Source organism: Suncus etruscus, chromosome X (genome assembly GCF_024139225.1).
Source record: "Suncus etruscus isolate mSunEtr1 chromosome X, mSunEtr1.pri.cur, whole genome shotgun sequence".
Taxonomy (NCBI): Eukaryota; Metazoa; Chordata; class Mammalia; order Eulipotyphla; family Soricidae; genus Suncus; species Suncus etruscus.
In genome coordinates, this window is record NC_064868.1 from 19,081,562 (window position 1) to 19,105,786 (window position 24,225).

At 40.1% G+C, this 24,225-nt stretch overlaps 1 protein-coding gene across 2 annotated transcripts in view; it reads right to left on the reverse strand.

The window, feature by feature from the left end:
• APOO (apolipoprotein O) overlaps positions 1-24,225 on the reverse strand; it is a 92,187-nt gene that overhangs the window by 31,440 nt on the left and 36,522 nt on the right. For both annotated transcript variants that reach the window (XM_049766766.1, XM_049766765.1), the window contains exons 2-5: positions 14,079-14,186; positions 12,139-12,258; positions 8,610-8,664; positions 3,410-3,505 (exon numbers count right to left, since the gene is read on the reverse strand). In XM_049766766.1, coding sequence (XP_049622723.1) covers positions 3,410-3,505; positions 8,610-8,664; positions 12,139-12,258; positions 14,079-14,186 — 379 coding nt within the window. The remainder of the gene's footprint in view (positions 1-3,409; positions 3,506-8,609; positions 8,665-12,138; positions 12,259-14,078; positions 14,187-24,225) is intronic.

Here is a 24,225-nt window from a genome sequence, read left to right on the forward strand (position 1 = left end):
CTGTCCTATTTTCTTTGCCTGGTCTTAACTTAGAAGCATTTCCAAACTTTACCTCAAGTTCAGGTATGAACTTCAGGGGAAATATGTTGATGTCCATCAATAAAAGTTTATTCTTTCTGTACCACAGTGATTTGATTAAGTAAACATACCTACAAAGGATAACTAACTTCCTTAAGACAAAAGATAATAAATTCTTTTTATATGTGCTCAAATCAAATATACTGAAGAAAGAAAAAACATAAATTCCATGTTAAAAAGACCACACTCCAGGCTGGAGCGGTGGCACAAGCAGTAAGGCATCTGCCTTGCCTGCGCTAGCCTAGGACAGACCATGGTTTGATCCCCCAGCATCCCATATGGTCCCCCACACCAGGAGCAATTTCTGAACGCATATAGCCAGGAGTAACCCCTGAGTGTCACCAGGTATGGCACTCCCCCCCCAAAAAAAGACCACACTTACAGGACAGAAAGATAGTTCAGTGGGAAGGATGCTGCCTTGCCCAAGCCTGCCAAGAGTGATCCCTAAGTGCAAGCTAGGAGTAAGATTCAGCACCATTGGCTGTAGCCAAAAACAAGAAATAAGATGATATTCAAGCACACAGCTACAAGAATAGATGAAATCTTGGAATTTGCTGCAACTAGGATAGAGCTGGATGAACTTATATAGGCGAAGTAAGTCAGAAAGATATGGACAAATAAGAGATGATCTCACTCTGAGATCAGAGGGAGGCTTGGGGAGGGAGGAAAAGGAAGACTTAAGGACATTGGTATAAGGTCTTGGGCACTTCAGTGGTGGTGAAGTTACAGTAATTTTGCATATCATAACTATAAGTATCAATACTATGTGACCATGCTGCCTAAACAATAATGAAAATGAAAATATTTTAAAAGACTCCCCAAACAATTAATCTTTGATAAGGGGCAAGAAATACAAAATGGACCAAGGAAAGTCTCTTCAACAAGTGATACTGGGACAACTGGTCAGCTACTTGCAAAAAAGCGAACTCAGACAGCCATCTAACACCATGCACAAAGGTCAAATCTAAACGGATTAAAGACCTTGATATCAGACTGCAACCATAAGGTATAGTGAACAACCACATAGGTAAAACAATTCATGACATTGAAACTAAAGGCATTTTCAAGATGGAAACAGCACTGTCCAAACAAGTGGAAGCAGAGATAAACAGATGGGACTATATTAAGCTAAGAAGCTTCTGCACCTCAAAGGAAACAGTGAGTAGGATACAAAGGCCACACACAGAATGGGAGAAACTATTCACCCAGTACACATCAAATAAGAGTCTAATATCGAAGATATACAAGGTACTGACAGAACTTTACAAGAAAAAAAAAACACAACTAACCATATCAAGAAATGGGAGAAGAAATGAACAGACACTTCCTCAAAGAAATACAAATGGCCAAAAGGCACAAGAAAAAATGTTCCACATCACTAATCATAGGGAGATGCAAATCAAAACAACAATGAAGTACCATCTCACGCAACTTAGATGGTACACATCAAAAGGAACAAGAACAATCAGTGCTGGTGGGGATGTGGGGAGAAAGGAATTCTCATTCACTGCCACTTAGTCCAGCCTTTTTGGAAAATAATATGAAGATTCCTCAAAAAACTGGAAATTGAGCTCCCATATGATCCAGCTATACCACTCCTAGGGGTGTAACCTAGGAACACAAAAACACAAGAAAAACATCCCTTCCTCACACCTATATTCATTGCAGCACTATTTACAATAGTCAGAATCTGAAAACAACCCAGATGCTTGACAACAGATGAGTGGCTACAGAAACTGTGGTACATCTACACAATGGAATATTATGCAGCTGTCAGAAAAAATGAAGTCATGAAATTTTCCTATACATGGATGGAAATGGAAACTATTAAGCTGAGTGAAATATGTCAGAGTGAGAAAGATAGATACAGAATAGTCTCTCATCTATGGGTTTTAAGAAAAATAAAAGACATTATTGTAATAATACACAGAGATGATGGCTGGAAGGTCCGGCCTACAATATGAAGCTTATCACAGAGTGGTGAGTTCAGTTAGAGAAATAACTATACTGACAACTAATACGACAATGGTGTGAGTAAAAGAAATAGAATGTCTGTCTTGAACACAGGCAAGGGGTGGGGAAAGGAGGAGTTGAAGGGCATTGGTGGTGGGAATGTTGCACTGGTAAAGGGGTGTGTGTATGTGTGTGTGTGTGTGTGTGTTTATAACTAAAACCTGTAGTGTACCCAAGACCCACCCATTTCTGGGAGGGGTCTTGGGAACCGGATAATAGGTGTGACCTTACCTGCAAAGCCCGGCCCATTCCTGGGAGGGGTCTTGGAATAGGTAGATTAGCCAAGGGATTAAGGGGCTTTTGCCTTTTGGCCCTGTTGGGCTCTCGGAGGGAGATGGCTGAAAGAAATAAGACGCAGGGCAAGCCTAGAATGGCTAAATGCTTGAAAGGTTATGAGTAGGCCACACACACGTGGTGGCTAGGGCCTGAATAAAGATAATGCTTCCAGATGCCTGCCTGTGAGTGAGTCTGATTCCGCCATTCGCCTAACCTGGGGCCCGCTGGCTGCATGGGGGTTGCTGAGCCACGTGGCCTGGGATGGCAGAGAAATCCACCTCCATCCATCGCCATCCAGCCCCATCCTTATTTATTTGGCACTACAAAACCCAACTACAAACATGTTTGTATTGAAGGGCATTGGTGGTGGGAATGTTGCATCGGTAAAGGGGTGGGTGTGTGTGTGTGTGTGTGTGTGTGTGTGTGTGTGTGTGTGTGTGTGTGTGTGTGTGTGTGTGTATAACTAAAACCCAACTACAAACATGTTTGTAATCACGGTGCTTAAATAAAGATCTTTAAAACTTTTTTTAAAAGGCCACATTAAGAAACCAACTCATGGGGCTGGCGAGGTGGCGCTAGAGGTAAGGTATCTGCCTTGCAAGCGCTAGCCAAGGAAAGGACCGCGGTTCAATCCCCCAGCGTCCCAGATGGTCCCCCCAAGCCAGGGGCGATTTCTGAGCGCTTAGCCAGGAGTAACATCAAATGGGTGTGGCCCGAAAAAAAAAAAGAAACCAACTCATTAAGCATGTACATTTATAAGTAAGATATTGTTCACCAGTTTTAAGCTTTAAAGGATGCAGATCCTCTATCTTTATTTTATTTTGCTTAGCATTACCTTCTTTGATTTACATGCAATTCTAATTCTAATTCCTGTATCCAATTCTTTTATTCTATAATTAAACTATATTTAATTTCTTTCTATTGCTCAACTAAAAAAAAAAGAAACCAACTCATTCTAGACACTGGTAAAGGAACAGAAACAATTATCTATCTTCTGATATAACCTTATGACCTGACCATATTTTTAAAAAATTGTACCTACCTCTAGAAAACAGGAGTCCAACAAAGCCAGCAAAACCAATAACACCCAGTCTTGGAAAAAATCCAGGTGGTGAATTCTGGAGATAATCATAGCCTTCTGCAATAAAATCAGAACAGGAAACAGTTCCATGAATTGTTCATTAGTAAAAGAACCAGGACATAGTACAGCAGCTAAAGCACATTCCAGACACTTGCTTGACCCAGGTTCAGTTCCCAGTACCACATGGTTCTCCAACCATCCACTGGGTACAGCCCACTCAGGGAGAAATTCCAGAGTTCATAGTCAGGAATAACCTTGGAGCCCAGCCAGTTGTAGCCCAGATAACAAGAACAAAGAGAACATAAATCCTTCATGGTGAACTGCTTAGACTTGTTTTGCTTCACTCAGTGATAATAGTAGATGTTCACCTAACAGATATTTATCACAAACAGTGTTAGGGGCCAGAGAGATAGTACATCAGGCAGGGCACTTGCCTTGTATGTGGCTGAGCTGGATTCAATCCCTGACACGTATTATAATTCCCTGAGCACAGCCAGAAGTGATCCCTGAGTACAGAGCCAAGAATAAGCCCTCAACCGCACCAGGTGTGCCACCTCCCTAAAACAAAAAAAAGTTGCTGATGTAACTGACTGAATTAACAAATGGGCTGCAATGATGCCATGACTTTTAAAAAGCATTTGCCTCTCTCAACCTCAAGTTCAGCACATCATGCTTTTTATTCTCAACAAAGACAACACTGAATTAATCACCTTCAAAGCTTCTTCAAAGAAAGCTACCCAATTCCTGCCCCCCCCATTCTGTTTTAGTGTGACTAACTCTGTTCTCTCAACATTCATCCTTCTCTGACTGTTCCCATGTTCCCAGTGTTTACAAAATTGTTCTCCTATGTCTGTACCTTCAATAGTCTAGAGCTGTCTCTGCATTTACATTGGTGTTGAATAATTTACTATACTGTCTTAATCATCAATGCCTGGCACAATGCTGACTTAACAAATGTAGTGAAACTAAAGTAACTGGGACACTCAATAATTCTCTCTCCCAGATAATACTAGACACATGCCAGTTTTCCTTTTCCTGGATTCTTTGGGAGATGTGATCATTATATTTATTTTTGGAGGGTCATACCTGGGGGAGCTTGGGTTTCCTCCTGGCTCTGCACTCAGGAATCACTCCTGGTAGGCTTGAGGGACCATATGGGGCATTGGGATTGTGTTTTATTGTTCTGGCCTCTAGATGTGATGATTTTAAATACTACAATAAATAAATACTACTCTAGGGCATATGCTATTGCCACTAATATTTGTCTGGCCTTTTACCTAAATTTTACTTTCCATCCTCTTGTCTGGCTCATTTGTGCCCATTTACTATTTCTCTTTACTTTATGCTACCTCCATGGTGTTTTTAATTCTTTTTTTTTTTTTTTTTGGTTTTTCGGCCACACCCGTTTGATGCTCAGGGGTAACCTGGCTAAGCACTCAAAAATCACCCCTGACTTGGGGGGACCATATGGGACGCCGTGGGAATTGAACTGCGGTCCTTTCTTGGCTAGCGCTTGCAAGGCGCCACCTTTCTGGCCCCTGTTTTTAATTCTTTTTTTTTTTTTTTTTTTTTTTTGGTTTTTGGGCCACACCCTGTGACGCTCAGGGGTTACTCCTGGCTATGCGCTCAGAAGTTGCTCCTGGCTTCTTGGGGGACCATATGGGACGCCGGGGGATCGAACTGTGGTCCATCCTAGGCTAGCGCAGGCAAGGCAGGCACCTTACCTCCAGCGCCACCGCCCGGCCCCCTGTTTTTAATTCTTAACATCTACTGCACACACATCAGTAGACTGAAAGATACAAGGATATCATTGGTGAGTTGAGCAAGACCCAATAAAACTTAGGAATAAAGTGACAGTACAGCAGGCAGGGCATTTGCCTTGAAAACGCAACTGACCCAGATTCAACCCTCCTCATCTCAGATGGTCCCCCAGGAAGTAATTCCTGAGTGCAGACCCAGGAGTAACCCCTGACCACCTCCAGGTGTTCCCCACCCAAACAAAACAAAACAAAAAATAAAACAATAAAAATGTGGGTAAAAGACTAAAGAGAATAAGAAGTCCAAAGACAACTAACATGCTTTGGCTAAGAGATCTAAGAAACAGATTGATCACTTTGGCAAACAACATGATAGCTACTTTACTGAGAGGCAGTACCCAATTAGTGCACAGGGGTATCAGGAATCACACCCAGCAATACTTAGCCACATTTGAAAAATGGTTGAATGTGCAAGTTTGACCCAATGTGACACTGTTTGAACCCATCAGTGCCAGCAGTGCTCAGCAGCCATGTAGTACTAGGGAGCAAACACAAATACATGTACATGTAAGGCATTCACCCTTGATTCCTGAGACATCTCCCTGGCCCCTAATAATGTAAGAACTAAATGGATAATTTGGGCAGGGGGTGGTTTTGGCCAGGGCCATTCTTGGCTCTATAATACTCCTGGAAGTACTCAGTATGTGGTACTGAGGATTTAAATTAGTGTCAGCAGGGCTGGGGATATGGCTCTGGAGTAAAGCATTTGCCTTGCATCTGTGAGGTTCTGGGTTCAAGTCCTAGAAATTCCAAAATAAATAAATATGAAATAAATATAAAATAGTGTCAGCAGGTTCCAAGGCCTCCCCAGTCTTAATATATTCATTTTATTTATTTGCACCTCCCCAGTCTTAATATATTCATTTTATTTATTTTAGTGATGCTGAAGATTGAACTCAGGTCTCACACACATAAAGCATGTGCTATACTTCTGAGTCAGGCCTCTGGACCTAAACATAGTTCTTAACAGAATGTTTCTTCTTTAGTACCTTTACAGGGCCATAGAGACAGCTCAATAGGCTAAACTTCTACTTTGCAAGCAGGAGATCTGGGTGTGATCCCCAGCAGTGTTTGACCCCTAAACACCACCAGAAACAACCCCAGGAAAAGAGATAGGAGTAGCCCCAGAGCACTAGAGCACCTCCAGGTGAAGCCAAAACTAAAGAGCTTTTTTTTTTTTTTTTTTTTTTGGTTTTTGGTTTTTGGTTTTTGGGCCACACTGGCGGTGCTCAGGGGTTACTCCTGGCTTTCTGCTCAGAAATAGCTCCTGGCAGGCACGGGGAACCATATGGGACACCGGGATTCGAACCAACCACCTTTGGTCCTGGATCGGCTGCTTGCAAGGCAAACGCCGCTGTGCTATCTCTCCGGGCCCAAACTAAAGAGCTTTTCCAGAGGCTATTTAAGTCTAAGGGGGAAAAAAGACATTAAAAACAATGCCTACTGCTATGAAACTAAGGGAAATGAGAGTTGATAATGAGATCATCTTAGTCACACATGTACAAATAAAAATCTATTACCTAAAACTTCAAATAAAAAATTAAGGTAATAGGGCCCGGAGAGATAGCACAGCAGCGTTTGCCTTGCAAGCAGCCGATCCGGGACCAAAGGTGGTTGGTTCGAATTCCGGTGTCCCACATGGTCCCCCGTGCCTGCCAGGAGCTATTTCTGAGCAGACCAGCCAGGAGTAACCCCTGAGCACCGCCGGGTGTGGCCCAAAAACCAAAAATAAAAACAATTAAGGTAATAAAGTTCCTAATTTTCAGTAGTATTATGAAAATTACCCAAGGTAATCTTTTGGTTATTGGGTCACACCCAGCTATGCACAGGGAGACTTTGGCTTTGAACTCAGGAGTCATTCCTGGCAGGCTCAGGGGACCATATGGGATGCAGCAGATGGAACAGAGGTTGACCGTGTACAAGGCGAATGTCCTGTAAGTTAATATTTTTTTAAGGGGCCGGCGAGGTGGCGCTAGAGGTAAGGTGTCTGTCTTGCAAGCGCTAGCCAAGAAAGGACCACGGTTCGATCCCCCGGCATCCCATATGGTCCCCCAAGCCAGGGGCAATTTCTGAGTGCTTAGCCAGGAGTAACCCCTGAGCATCAAACGGGTGTGGCCTGAAAAACCAAAAAATAAATAAATAAATAAATAAATAAATATTTTTTAATAATTTTATTGTGCTGTTCAATCCCCCAGCATCCCATATGGTCCCCCAAGCTAGGAGCGATTTCTGAGTGCATAGCCAGAAGTAACCCCTGAGCATCAGCGGGTGTGGTCTAAAAACCAAATATATGATTTTTATTGTGAAAGGAATCAATATTATGTTCATAGATTTCTTTTTATGTTTGTTTGGGTTTTTTTTTTGTCGACACCTGGGCTCTGCACTCAGAAAATCGTTCCTGGCAGCCTCAGGGGACCCTATGGGATGCCAAGGATAGAACCTGGGTCCAGCCTACCGCTGTGCTATCACCCTGGCCCCATTAAGTTGCTCAGGGGTTACTCCTGGCTGGCTGCTCAGAAATAGCTCCTGGCAGGCACGGGGGACCATATGGGACACTGGGATTCGAACCAACCACATTTGGTCCTGGATCGGCTGCTTGCAAGGCAAACGCCGCTGTGCTATCTCTCTGGGCCCTTTTTTATTTCTCCTGAAAAATTTTTAAAGAAAAAAATATTCAGTACCTCTTCAATTGCTAGCCTAATAATCTTAACAAAGAGATGTACCAGACTATTGAGGAACCCTAGACCTCTAAAACTGATGAAAACATTGATTCTGGTTCTAGAAGAGTCCACATAGCTTTAAAATTCTGCATACAGCTGCCAAAGCAATATTACTGTGAGTAGGGAACTTGCCTTATACACAGCCGACCTAGGTCTGATCTCCTGAAACCCGTATCATCCCCTGAGCCTGCCAGGAGTGATTCCTAGGCAAAGAGGCAGGAATCAATGCTGAGCACTGCTGGGTGTGGCCCCAAAAGTAAAAACAATAATTTTAGAAAAAAATTTAAAAAGTAAAATTCGGTATACAATTTTAAGGAATTCACAGATCTCCTGAAGCCTGCCAGGAAGCCCTTATTAATAAAGAAATTGTTGTGTTTAATTGAAAATAAACTTACCAGGCTGGAGAGATAGTAGAGGGGTTAAGGTGCTTGCCTTATATGTATATGTAGGTATATAATACATATACATATATATATGCTTGTCTCCCTAACCCTAATCCTAGTACCACCAGTAGTTCCCCAAGCATCGCCAGTAGTGAACCCAGAGTGCAGAGCCAGGAATAATCCCCCTCACTCCAAGCACCGATGACTGAGGCCCAAGCCATTTACCCCCAAACCAACTTACCAAACCCCAATTGAATGAATGTTTCCATCTTGGGCTTAGTCTGGTTATAAATTTCCTAAAAAAGTGACAAGAAAATGAGTAAGTTGAAGTTGCTTGTGTGTGTGTGTGTGTGTGTGTGTGTGTGTGTGTGTGTGTATGACCTTTGACTAGTGCTGACTGAACTATGTAAGTCCAGTTACAGATTTTTTTAGATAAAAACCAAAGTATAAGTCTATTTCTCTGACTTTCTATATAACGTTTATCTCTAACTCACTTTCTTATAAAAATTAAGTTTTACTACATACAACATACAAATATGTGTTAACTGTTTATTTTACCAACAGGGTTTTTAGTCAATACAGCCTACTGGTTATGTTTGTGCATAAACAGCTACACAGGGGGTCAGAAAGATAGTACCATGGATAAGGCAATTGCTTTGCACAGGGCCTAGCTGGCTTCAATTTGCTAGCATCCCATATGGTCCCCAAGTACCACCAAGGGTGATTCCTGAGTACAGAGCCAGGAATAACTCCTGAGCACTGCTGACCATGCCCCCCTCAATAAAAGCTACTCCATTGACTGTTCATTGCACAGGGGTCACTGCCCAATATTTATGTCTCTCAAGACTCAACTATGTTTCTTTACTGAATAATAAGATATTAATACATTTTTAACAAAAGGGCATACTACTGATTTTTTGTTATCTTTTTTTCTTAGTAATTTTTCTTTCACTGCAAATAAGCATAATAGCTTATTACTGCCACTCAGGCAGAGAGGATTCAACAGTCCAGCATTTCCAGGCTGCTATTAAGAACTGAAGAAAACAGACTGAAAAAATCAGTCCCCTGGATCATTAAAGTGGCACTGCTTTCTCCATGACATTAAATCACTAAGGGTTAATATAAATATAGATACAGATATAAATATGGATAAATATTTATAGATATTATATTATAGATAGATGTAGATATGGATGATATATACAGATAAAGATATAGATATGATTTGCCATTATTTAGAGCCCACATCTTAAATACTCATTTAAAGCAAGAATGACTAGCTTTAATGACACCAAGGAATTGGTAGTCAATTTTGGAAAGACAAATAAAGCATTAGCATTCTCTTAGCAGTAGTAAAACAGCTGTGTATACAAACAACAGAAAACAGGGACAGGGACCAGAGCAATAGTACAGGCAGTAGCACATTTGCCTGGCATGCGGCCGACCTGGGTTTGAACCCTAGCATCCCATATGGTCTCCTGAGCCTGCCAGGAGTAAGAACTGAGTGCAGAGCAGACTAACTCCTGGCCCCAAAACCAAAATTAAAAAGAAAAAAAAACAGGGACAGCTAGAAGGTACCAACCTTTCTGAGGTCTACCCTGAAGATGAGAAAAGGCATAGTAAAGCATCAGAAGGTATCAACTAGTTGTCACTTTGAAAAGAATTTGATTCCCTTCAAGTAAGAACAAATTATAATAATACTTTTAAATGGTTTTAAACAATAAATCTTCTGACTTTGGGGACTACATATAGAACATTAAAGAAAACTGAACACTATTTCACTAAAATCTCTTTTTTATGACTATAAAAAATAAAAACCATGTAGACTACTATTTCCTTCTGCTGGCATAATCTTACTATAAAGAAAATTTAAATTAGTCCTTGAAACAGAGGACTAGGAAAAAGTGGTCTAAAAAGAGTCAGAAATCAGAAATATTCCTAATTATCAAAACATTATTCTATAAGAAGACAAAACATTTTAGTAACAATTTTTTAAAATTTAGAAACAGTGCAAATAAACGTATTGATATGTATTTTATTACCTTGTGCACTTTTTAATATATATCAAGTAGTAGGCACACAGAAGTTAAAAAAACAAGACCTTATATTGAAAGCTAAAGAGACAAAGTACTTCTATACAAGGAGGGAGAGGAGTAACAGAAGTTAAGTCCACATGATACAAAAATATCTGCACAAACTTGCTGACCATAACCCAACCACCAACAGATGGTTGAAAATCTAGAACTTGAGAATAAAGTCTGTTTCACAGTACATTATGTATACATTTGGGGGCATTTAAAACTCATTAGAATCATTTAATAGAATGTCCTAATTTATACTGCTGATATAGTCTATTCTTTTTATTTTTATTATTTTTTATTTTTCTTGGTTTTTGGGCCATACCTGGTGATGATCAGGAGTTACTCCTGGCTATGCGCTCCGAAATTGCTCCTGGTTTGGGGGAGCTGTGGTTCGTCCTAGGCTAGCGCGCAAGGCAGACAGACACCCTATACGGCTTGTATCACCACTCCGGCCCCTATTCTTTTTATTTTATTTCTAAATTGGAGACAACATTGGCACTGGCATAAAAAATGGAAATTGTAAATTCTAAAGCAAGTACTAAATTGAGTTTGTATATGTCAACCATTTAAGTTCTATCCAGACCATACCACACATATCAACATACTTTTTACTATTTTATCACCAATTTCAAAATTAAGGTCAAATATGGCATAGAAAAGCATTCAGTAGGTTTGTAAACTTCAACTTTAGATGTTTGTTTTTTGGGGTTTGTTTTTTTTTGTTTGGTTTGGTTTTTGGTTTTTGGGCCACACCCGGCTGTGCTCAGGGGTTACTCCTGGCTATCTGCTCAGAAATAGCTCCTGGCAGGCATGGGGGACCATATGGGACACCAGGATTCGAATAAACCACCTTAGGTCATGCATCAGCTGCTTGCAGGGCAAACACCACTGTGCTATATCTCTGGCCCCAGATGTTTTTTTTTTTAAATCTTTATTGATTGATTGATTGGTTTTTGGGCCACACACAGCGGTGCTCAGGGGTTACTTCTGGCTTTGCAATCAGAAATCGCCCCTGGCAGGCTGTGGGACTAGATGGGATGCCAGGAATCAAACCAGGCCCTTCCCAAGTTGGCATATGGAATGCGAACACCCTACTGATGTGCTATCTCTCTGGCCCCAACTTTAGATGTTTAAAGAAATTACAAAAACATTTTAATGAACTTAATGATAAAGATTTGATTTAAAACCTGACACAGAAACCAACTGTATTTGTAATTCTTTGGTCTTTGAGACAATTAGTTCAGTACTCAAAGATGTAATGCCACCATTTTATTATATATTACTCAAGTGCTCCATAAGCATTCCAGTTTGAAGTAGTACTAATTTTGTTGAATGCCTAGGAAAAAAATTCTCCTAATTTCTATATCAATGTTTATACTTTATCATTCTCCTACAACAGTTATCTCCCCATTTCTCACCCATTACCAGTACAGGATGTAGTTACCAGCCCTCTGCTGTCTCTCTAATGAAGGTAACACACACTGCCCAGCATGAGGAACAGTCTCTGCAGCTCTGACAACAGCTGCCACCAGGAAATGAGGGCTCTCTGCTTCCCTGCAGAGATGGCAGTGATGAACATTTTCAAATCAGGCACAATTAGCCCCTCTCTTAAAACATGCAATGAATATACGCTTTTCAACACTGATTCTAAACGAAAATGCATTCACTCCACTTTCGGAAGAGCCATACCTCACACCATCTTATGTATGGCTCACAATAATGTCGAAGATGTGAGAAGTTTTCTTCAAGTTGGGTCTTTGGCTCTTCCACATATTTAGATTGTTCCTCGGGAATGGTGTAGAGTGAAAGCTGTTTACATTTAAAAAAGAGAAACAAAGGAGATTATACATAATATTAAATCAGTAAACATCTTATTTCTATTTATGCACAAACTGAAGTGTCTTTCTTTGCTTGGGTTTTGGACCACAACCAGTGATGCTCAGGCTCTGCACTCAGATTACTACTCTTGGTGGGACTGGGGGGCAAAGAGATACTGGGGATCAACTCGAAGTTGGGTTTATGCAAAGCAAATGCCCTACTTTCACTACACTGTCTTTGAAAGGTTAACTTTACCCTAAACCCTGTTTCAAAGATCTTTGTAACCTTATTTCCTTAATACAGGCAAGGGAGAAGGCAGGGCTATTGGGGTCCTACCCTCACCCTATCTTTACTAGAAAAGAAAGTAGCTACCCTTTAAGCCAAAGAGATAGTGCCTTATATGAGGCAGACAAGGGTTTGATCCCTTGTATCCCATTAGATACTCTGAGCACACTACGAGTGATCCCTGAGCACATAACCAGAAGCAGTGCCTGAATACAGCCAGGTGTAGTCCCAAAAGATAAACAAAGCAAAACAAGGCAAAAAACAAAGTGGCCACCATTATGTACTAGTACTTGACATTCCACCTTAGATTTGGTTTGGAAAAAGGATTCTGTTTTTCTGAAGGGTAAGTGAAGACAGACCTGTTGAGAGTAAAGAGTATGTTACTTATTTCAAATGTTTAGATAGCAGGTTTATTCCCACCCAGTCAAAAACTTTCCAGAGCCACTACTGGCTTCCTTCTTCACCCTCAAAAAATGCCACTGGTCCAAGGACTGAGAAGAGTAAGGGCAAAAGATAAATAAGCTTTATGTAAACACTACTCAAGTAATCCAGCCTAGAAGTGTAGGTAGATCTGTCACTTTATTCAAAGTCAACAGAAACCACAGTACAAATTAATCAGTGGTGAGTACAGACAGAAAAGAATATAAACAATAGAGAAAATATTTCTTGTTTTACTTATTTAGCAAGTATCAACTTTTGATTCTCTAATCTAGCTAAGAACAAAATAAGCCCAGGTCTTTATTTTTTTAAGAGAGGGGAAAATGCAAATGCTTTCTGGGCTTGATAAGCAAACTAGAAGCAGGCATCTCATGCTGAGTTTACCATCTACTGAGGCATAGCACATTCCCAACTAAAAATCTAGAAAATATTTCCTAAGTATGTCCTTAGCTAAAGGCATTAAAGTTTATCTGTTGTTGGAATCTATTATACTGAGTGAAATAAGTCAGAGAGAGAGAAAAATGCAGAATGGTCTCACTCATCTATGGGTTTTAAGAAAAATGAAAGACATTCTTGCAATAATAATTTTCAGACACAAAAGAGAGAAGGGCTGGAAGTTACAGCTCACCTCATGAAGCTCACCACCAACAGGGATGAGTTTAGTTAGAGAAATAACTACATTTTGAACTATCCTAATAATGAGAATGTATGAAGGAAATAGAAAGCCTGTCTAGAATACAGGCGGGGGTTGAGTGGGGAGAAGGGAGATTTGGGACATTGGTGATGGGAATGTTGCATTGGTGATGGGTGGTGTTCTTTACATGACTGAAACCCAAACACAATCGTGTATATAATCAAGGTGCTTAAATAAAATATATTAAAAAAGTTTATCTGTTGTAAATGCCATAGTTTAGTAATTTTCCACCACCCCTAAAATCTGAGGAAATATATTTCCTCTTTTTAAATATCTCCTAAACTGTCATATCTTCCTGATATACAACTTGTATATTAACATGTATGATCTGTCTACTTTCTGTATTAACCAAATCAGATGTTCAAAATATACTACACCATCACCAGCATATTACCTCATTAACTTTCACACAGGCTGCAGAAGGTGGGTCCTTTTTGGAGGATGCATAGACTTTGAAGGCGAGCAGACTGAAGCTGGCAGGGCCCATGGACCTCTGAATTACCTGAAATATAAAAGCAATCTTAAGCTTTCTCTCAATATATTTATGTAAGTATAACTGTAACTTCAGCCAATCCTGCCCTGACAGGTTATTGTGCTTTAGAACAAATAAAGGTATTCCAGGGGCCAGAGCAATACTACAGCAGGTAGGGTGTTTCCCTTGTATACAGCATACCCAGGTTTCATCCTCAGCTCCCCATATGGTCCCCTAAGCACAAAGCCAGAATTAAACCCTGAGCATCATGGGGCATAACCCCCTCCAAAAAAATAAACGTATTCTTCATGTTTTCTAAAATATTTTAATCTCATATGGACTTAAAAATTCAGTTCATCTTTATCTTTTTTCTTACACCTTGGTTACAAATATGATTGTAGTTGGGTTTCAGACATGTAAAGAACACCCCCCTTCATCGGTGCAACTTTCTCACCACCAATGTCCCAAATCTCCCTCCTTTCCATCTCACCCCCACCTGTACTCTAGACAGGCTTTCCACTTCCCTCATTCATTAGTTCATCTTTATCTTAATTACTTTTTCTTTTCCCCTTCCCTTCATTATGATGATTAAAAATTGACGAGGCATGCATGCACACATACAACACAACCTATACTCCCTACCTGGCTGTGGTGACCACATATTTATTTGTGATACTCTTCTTTTGCCAAGGATAGCACTCTACAATTGCAGTGCTTATCCACAGATGTCTACAGTGCACCAGGAGTCACATATATGGCAGCAGAACTTCAAGGATATGTACTTGGCAAATGTGGTGGCACCAAGGATTAAACTCATGTTCTTATTGCATGGAATACAAGTGTTCTAAGCCATTCAGTTATCTTCTGGCCTCCATTCAGATTCTCTTTTTGTTTTATAGGTCACACCCACACATTCTCGGGGCTACCAGAGTAATAACTTGGCAGTAATGGGAGTGGTAGAGAGATCCATGTGGAGCTGGAAATTAAACTGAGGGCCTCACAAATGCTGGGCATACGTACTAGGACTTGTACTATCCCTTTTACAGAAAGAACTTCAATATTTCCATCTTGCTCACACATGTACAACCTCCACCAAGTCATTCGTTGTATAGAGAGAAATATTATTTTGTTGATCTGAAGATATTTTATGTTTATTACATAGAACTTTTCCATGATCCAAACAAGGTCATTACAGTCTGCCACTTTCCATTCTCCCAACAAAACTTACTTACCCATGTTATTAGCCACTTCCTGGGTTGGCACGTGCTGATTTCTCAGCTAGAATGTCCAATGTTTGCTCTTTTTATACAGCTAATATCATGAGGATGCCCTTTTTCCCTTACTTATCCATTTATATCTATCAAGTTCTTCAGAAAATGAGGCTGACTCCATAGATCCACTGCTGACAGCCCATGCCAAGTGCATAAAAATGCCCAATAACTATTACCACCCAAATAAATAGACAGTAAGAAGTAAAAAAAATGAGTGGTAACCTTATATTAACTAATAGGTATGATTCAGTATCACATAGATCATTACTGACATTTGCAATGCCTGTAAACGTGAAAGAGTTGCAGTAGGTGAATTGAAGAAAAACATGGTTGAGCTTTCCCACGAGTTAACAGCAGCTAAGGATAGAATTAGTACACTGGAAGATGAGATGAATAACAACTCCATACAGCAGAAGAGACTGCAAAAAAGCCTTAAAGCAAATGATCAAAAAATGGAAAAACTACTCAAAGAATGGGAACAGATGAAAATATGATAAGCTCAACAGAAACAACTTAAGAATCATTGGAGTCCCAGAGACCCAGGAAGAAAATCTTCAGGAAGAATCAATGGTCAAGAATTTCATTAAAGAGAAACTACCAAAGCTAAAGAATACATGCGATCAAATCCTGCATGCCCGAAGAGTACCAACTAAAAGAGACCCCAGAAAAAACACCCCAAGATACATCCTAGTCACAATGACGAAGCCCATAGATAGAGACAGAATTCTGAATGCAGCAAAATCAAAAAAAAAAAAAAAAAAGAAATTACTATCAAGGGAACATCCTTGAGATTTACCGCAGAACTGTTACAAGAAAGACTCAAGGCCAGAAGGTAGTGGTGGGACATAGTGACAAAACTCAATGAAATAAACTCTTCATCTAGAATACTGCACACAGCAAAACTCACTTTCAGGTTTGAAGGAAGAATACATGGTTTCACAGACAAACAACAGCTCAGAAACTTTACAGACTCAAAACCAGTCTTAAAAAAAAAACTGAAAGACCTACTTTAAGACAAGACTGACCAACAGAGACACCAAACTTCGATAGAAAAATGGCACTAAATCCCAGGACAATTCTTTCTCTCAGTGTCAATGGACTAAATGCACCAGTTAAGAGACACAAAGTGGCTAAATGGATCAAAAAACTCAACCCAACCTTCTGCTACTTACAAGAAACGCACCTGAATAGTCAGAACAAGCATAGACTCAAAATAAAAGGCTGGAAGAAAATCATCCAAGCAAACAACATCCATAAAAAGATGGAGTGGCCATACTAATATCAGATGATACAAACTTTATACTCAGGAAAGTTATAAGGGACAAAGATGGACATTTTGTATTAATCAAGGAATTTGTACAGCAGGAAGAAATCACTCTTCTAAACATATATGCACCGAATGAGGGGCCAGCAAAATATTTAATACAATTGTTGACAAATTTGAAAAATAGTATCAATAACAACACAATAATTGAGGGAGACCTCAACACGGCATTGTCAACACTTGACAGGTCAACCAGACTGAAACCCAACAAGAATATACTAGACCTGAAAAGAGAAATGGAAGAAAGAGGCCTAGTAGATATATATAGGACACTCCACCCCCAGAAACCTGGATACACGTTCTTCTCTAATGTACATGGGACATTCTCCAGGATAGACTACATGCTAGTACATAAAACATGCATCCATAATATCAAGAGGATAGAAATTTTGTAGGCTACCTTCGCTGACTGCAAGGCCCTGAAATTATATGTGAACTACAAAGGGACACAAAAGAAAAACTTTAATACCTGGAAGTTAAACAGCCTAATACTGAATAACCAGTGGGTCCGAGATGAAATCAAACAGGAAATCAAAACCTTCCTGGAAACAAATGACAACAGAGACACAAACTATCAGAACTTAAAGGACACAGCAAAGCGGTACTGAGAGGAAAATTTATAGCTTTGCAAGCACACATCAAGAAAGAAGAAGGAGGGGGCCGGGAAGGTGGCGCTAGAGGTAAGGTGTCTGCCTTACAAGCGCTAGCCAAGGAACGGACCTCGGTTCGATCCCCCGGCGTCCCATATGGTCCCCCCAAGCCAGGGGCGATTTCTGAGCACATAGCCAGGAGTAACCTCTGAGCGTCAAACGGGTGTGGCCCAAAACCAAAAAAAAAAAAAAAGAAAGAAGAAGGAGCATACCTGAATAGCTTAATGACACAAATCATAGAATTAGAAAGTGCTCAAAAAAAGGAACCAAAAATAGGGAGACAGAAGGAAATAACAAAGCTGAGAGCAGAAATCAATAAAGTGGAAACCCAAAAAACAATCCGAAAGATCAACGAAAGCAGAAGGTGGTTCTTTGAAAAAATAAACAAGATTGATAGACCACTGGCAAAACTAACAAAGAAAGAGAGAGAAAGAAACTTGGTAACTCCTATTAGGAATGAAAAAGGAGAGATCACTACTGATATGGCAGAGATTCAAAGGGTAATCAAAAACTACTTTGAGAAACTCTATGCCACTAAAAATGAGAACCTGGAAGAAATGGATAAATTTTTGGACTCATAATCTTCCACGGTTGAATGAAGAAGATGTAGCATATCTAAACAACCCCATCACTACTGAGGAAATTAAGACAGTAATCAAATGTCTGCCCAAAAACAAAAGCCCAGGCCCAGATGGATTCACTAATGAATTCTTTCAAACCTTTCAAGAGGAACTACTACCAATCCTGGCAAGACTCTTTCATGAAATCTAAGAAACGAGAACACTTCCAAATAGCTTTTATGAAGCCAACATCACCTTGATACCTAAACCAGACAGAGATGCTACCAAAAAAGAAAATTACAGACCAATATCGCTGATGAACACAGATGCAAAGATCCTCAACAAAATCCTGACAAATAGGATTCAATACCTCATTAAGAAGATCATCCACTATGACCAAGTAGGTTTCATCCCAGGAATGCAAGGATGGTTTAACATCCGTAAATCTATCAACATAATACACAACATCAACAACAAGAAAAATAAAAATCACATGATCATATCAATAGACGCAGAGAAAGCATTTGATAAGGTCCAATACCCATTCTTGATCAAAACTCTCAGCAAGATGGGAATGAAAGGAACCTTTCTCAATATAGTTAAGGCCATCTACGACAAGCCAGCGGCAAATATTATCCTCAATGAAGAAAAATTAAAAGCTTTCCCTCTAAATTCTGGCACAAGACAAGGCTGTCCTCTCTCACCACTCCTATTCAACATTGCACTGGAAGTACTTGCTATAGCAATTAGGCAAGAAAAAGATATCAAGGGAATTCAGATAGGAAAGGAAGAAGTCAAGCTCTCGCTGTTTGCAGATGACATGATACTCTACTTAGAAAACCCTAAAGACTCTACCAAAAAGCTTCTAGAAACAATAGACTCATATAGCAAGGTGGCAGGCTACAAAATTAACACACAAAAATCAATGTTCTTCCTATACACCAATAGTAATAAGGAAGAAATGGGCATTAAGAAAACAACCCCATTCACAATAGTGCCACACAAACTCAAACATCTTGGAATCAACTTGATTAAAAATGTGAAGGACCTATACAAAGAAAACTATAAAACTCTGCTCCAAGAAATAAGAGAGGACATGCAGAAATGGAAACACATACCCTGCTCTTGGATTGACAGGATTAACATCATTAAAATGGCAATACTCGCCAAAGCATTGTACAGATTTAATGTGATCCCTCTAAAGATACCCATGACATTCTTCAAAGAAGTAATTCATTTGGAACAATGAACACCCTAGAATAGCTAAAGCAATCATTGGGAAAAAGAATATGAGAGGAATTACTTTCCCCAACTTTAAACTTTACTACAATGCGATAGTTATCAAAGCAGCATGGTATTAGAATAAAGACAGGACCTCAGATCAGTGCAATAGGCTTGAATACTCTGAGAATGTTCCACAGACATACATCACCTAATTTTTGATAAGGAGCAAGAAATCCTAAATGGAGCAAAGGAAGCCTCTTCAATAAGTGGTGTTGGCATAACTGGCTAGCCACTTGCAAAAAATTGAACTTAGACCCCCCCAGTTAACCTCATGTAAGAAGGTAAAATCCAAATGGATGAAAGACCTCAATATCAGACCCGAAACCATAAGATATATAGAACAACACATAGGCAAAACACTCCAGGACATTGAGACTACAGCCATATTCAAGGAGGAAACTGCACGCTCCAAGCAAGTGAAAGCAGAGATTAACAGATGGGAATATATATATATATATATATATATATATATATATATATATATATATAGGATGATTCCACATTTTTTATTGTGACTGAAGTTCATTTACATAGAATTATTTACGATATATAGTGACAATAAATGAAGGGCATTCCCACCACCAATGCTATCCTCCCTTCACTCATTCACAGCATGTCTCCCACATCTCACTCCTTTACCCCCCGGGATCCTACTGCAAATGCTCGCTGCCTTACATCTTGTAAGGAGATGTGGAGAGAAAGGAACTCTTATCCACTGCTGGTGGGAATGCCGTCTAGTTCAACTTTTATGGAATATATTTTTTATTTAAACACCTTGATTACATACATGATTGTGTTGTTTGGGTTTCAGTCATGTAAAGAACACCACCCATCACCAGCGCAACATTCCCATCACCAATGTCCCAAGTCTCCCTGCTCCCCACCCAATCCCCGCCTATACTTTAGACAGGCTTTCTATTTCCTTCATACATTCTCATTATTAGGATAGTTCAAAATGTAGTTATTTCTCTAACAAAACTCATCCCTGTTTGTGGTGAGCTTCAAGAGGTGAGCTGTAACTTCCAGCCCTTCTCCCTTTTTTGTCTGAAAATTAGTATTACAAGAATGTCTTTCATTTTTCTTAAAACCCATAGATGAGTGAGACCATTCTGCGTTTTTCTCTCTCTCTGACTTATTTCACTCAGCATAATAGATTCCATGTACATTCATGTATAGGAAAATTTCATGACCTCATCTATCCTGACAGCTGCATAATATTCCATTGTGTATATGTACCACAGTTTCTTTAGTCATTCGTCTGTTGAAGGGTATCTTGGTTGTTTCCAGAGTCTTGCTATAGTAAATAGTGCTGCAATGATATAGATGTAAGGAAGGGATTTTTGTATTGTATTTTTGTGTTCCTAGGGTATAATATTCCTAGGAGTGGTATAGCTGGATCGTATGGGAGCTCGATTTCCAGTTTTTGGAGGAATCTTCATATAGCTTTCCATAAAGGTTGAACTAGACGGCATTCCCACCATCAGTGGATAAGAGTTCCTTTCTCTCCACATCTCCGCCAACACTGTTTGTTCTCATTCTTTGTGATGTGTGCCAATCTCTGGGGTGTGAGGTGGTACCTCATCGTTGTTTTGATTTGCATCTCCCTGATGATTAGTGATGTGGAGCACTTTTTCATGTGTCTTTTGGCCATTTGTATTTCTTCTTTGTCAAAGTGTCTGTTCATTTCTTCTCCCCATTTTTTGACGGGATTAGATGTTTTTTTCTTGTAAAGTTCTGTCAGTGCCTTGTATATTTTGGAGATTAGCCCCTTATCTGATGGGTATTGGGTGAATAGTTTCTCCCACTCAGTGGGTGGCTCTTGTATCCTGGGCACTATTTCCTTTGAGGTGCAGAAGCTTCTCAGCTTAATATATTCCCATCTGTTAATCTCTGCTTTCACTTGCTTGGAGAGTGCAGTTTCCTCCTTGGAGATGCCTGTAGTCTCAATGTCCTGGAGTGTCTTGCCTATGTGCTGTTCTATATATCTTATGGTTTTGGGGCTGATATCGAGGTCTTTAATCCATTTGGATTTTACCTTCTTACATGATGATAGCTGGGGGTCTAAGTTCAATTTTTTGCAAGTGGCTATCCAATTGTGCCAACACCACTTGTTGAAGAGGCTTTCCCTGCTCCATTTAGGGTTTCCTGCTCCTTTATCAAAAATTAGTTGATTGTATGTCTGGGGAACATTTTCTGAGTATTCAAGCCTATTCCACTGATCTGAGGGCCTGTCCTTATTCCAATACCATGCTTTTTTGATAACTATTGCTTTGTACGGAAAGCAATATGGAGATTCCTCCAAAAACTTGAAATCGAGCTCCCATATGATCCAGCTATACCACTCCTAGGAATATACCCTAGGAACACAAAAATACAGTACAAAAACCCCTTCCTTACACCTATATTCATTGCAGCACTATTTACCATAGCAAGACTCTGGAAACAACCAAGATGCCCTTCAACAGATGAATGGCTAAAGAAACTGTGGTACATATACACAATGGAATATTATGCAGCTGTCAGGAGAGATTAAGTCATGAAATTTTCCTATACATGGATGTACATGGAATCTATTATGCTGAGTGAAATAAGTCAGAGAGAGAGAAAAACGCAGAATGGTCTCACTCATCTATGGGTTTTAAGAAAAATGAAAGACATTCTTGCAATAATAATTTTCAGACACAAAAGAGAAAAGAGCTGGAAGTTCCAGCTCATCACAGGAAGCTCACCACAAAGAGTGATGAGTTTAGTTAGAGAAATAACTACATTTTGAACTTTCCTAATAATGAAAATGTATGAGGGAAATGGAGAGCCTGTTTAGAGTACAGGCGGGGGTCAGGTGGGGAGGAGGGAGACTTGGGACATTGGTGATGGGAATGTTGCACTGGTGATGGGTGGTGTTCTTTACATGACTGAAACCCAAACACAATCATGTATGTAATCAATGTGTTTAAATAAAAAAAAATATATTAAAAATGTGAAAGAGTTGGCTATTCTGTAATATTCATAGAAAAATGCTGCTCACTAAATCAAAGCAAAAAAGTCCATTGAAAAATATGCCTGTCAGGGACAAAATGGACATTCCCATATTTCAGATACAAATAAAGAACTACAAGGTATGAGAACAAAAGAAAGGCTATACTTAAACCAGTTTAAAAATAACACACCTGGGGGCCGGAGTGATGGTGCAGTGGTAGGGCATTTGCTTTGCACGCAGCTGACCCAGGATGGACCACAGTTTGATCCCCAGCATCCCATATGGTCCCCCAAGCCAGGTACAATTTCTGAGTGCATAGCCAGGAGTAACCCCTGAGCATCACCAGGTGTGGCTCAAAATTATAAAAATAAAATAACACTTTGATGAATAAAATGTGCATCAGTTCTTACTTTTAGGACACTATTACTATAAATTTCTTGTTTTCCCCTTCCCTTTCTTTGTTGTTTCAGTGTCCAGGGATTTCACACTTGGTTGGGGTATACAGGGGTTGCAGTGCTGAGGATCACATTCAGTGATGTGGAATGGTGCTAAAGAGTGAACTCTCATGTATGCAAAGCAGGTGGTTAATTACTGAGCCATATTCCTTAGCTCCCCTATTCAAATTTCTTTTGTTTCCAGGGTAAAATCTTAACAGCTACTACTGACATAGGTCAACCAAGTTTGTGGTCATCAGAATCCAGCCTGATACAGCCTACAGATATCAAACCCTGCCAGGAAAATTCCTGCCACCTTCATAAGAAAAACTGAATTTTAAAAACATAGCCTTTAAATCCTTACATCTGTGTTCTTTCTCCCATCCCCTCATAGCTCTCTGAAAACAGAGCACTGGTGTCTGGTAATCAAACCAGGAGCCATAGATAGTAATGCTAGAATGATGCCAGAGGGCCCAACAGAAACCTTCACTGCAGACTCCCTCCCCTATTTGCAATAGCTAATCCTCCACCCCTTTCTCACTTCCACATCTACTACGGTGCCCCCAAGCACATGAGGTCAATATTGTGCTCTGTCTTCAGTATGTCTCCGTTGACATATTGCCTTAGGTCAACCATGAAAATGTCTCTCCCAAGACCACCATCACTGCTACATCCCCCATGTTAACAAATCCTGAGGCCTAAGAAGGCACCATGTTTATAAAGGCCCTAAGCCAAAGGGAGGGTTTTTTTTGGGTTTTTTTTTTGTTTTGTTTTGGTTTGGTTTGGTTTGGTTTGGTTTGGTTTTTGGGTCACACCCAGCAGCACTCAGGGGTTACTCCTGGCTCTATGCTCAGAAATCGCTCCTGGCAGCCTCAGGGGACCATATAGGATGCCGGATTCGAACCACTGTCCTTCTGCATGAAAGGCAAATGCCTTACCTCCATGCTATCTCTCTGGCCCCAAATATTGCCCTTTCTTTATTTATTTTGTTTTTTGGGTCACACCCAGCAGCACTCAGGAGTTACTCCTGGCTCTAGGCTCAGAAATCGGCCCCTGGCAAGCACAGAGGACCATATGGGATTGAACCACTGTCCTTCTGCATGAAAGGCAAACACCTTTCCTCCAAGCTATCGCTCCAGCCCCAAAAGGGAGGGTTTTTTTTTTAAGTTGTCTGCTATTACAGGAACTTTTTCAAAGCAGTCTGTACTCACAGAGAGGATGTTTGAAAAAAGTAGCACCTGTAAGAAAAGATACTTGAAAAAATAATCTACTCACAGGCATTGGGGCCCTGAAAAAAAACCTTGGTTGCCTATCCATGGGACATTCAGAAAACAAAGGGATGTAGCATAAATATTAGTTGAGACATACTTTCAGCTGAAAGATTACTCAGATTTAGTATTTACATGGATTCAAATATTCTTTTTTGTTTGTTTGTTTTTTGTTTTTGGGTCACACCCAGCAGTGCTCAGAAATCACTCCTGGCGGGCTCAGGGGACCATATGAGATGCCAGGATACGAATCCCCATCCTTCTGCATGCAAACACTTTACCTCCATACTATCCAGCTCCT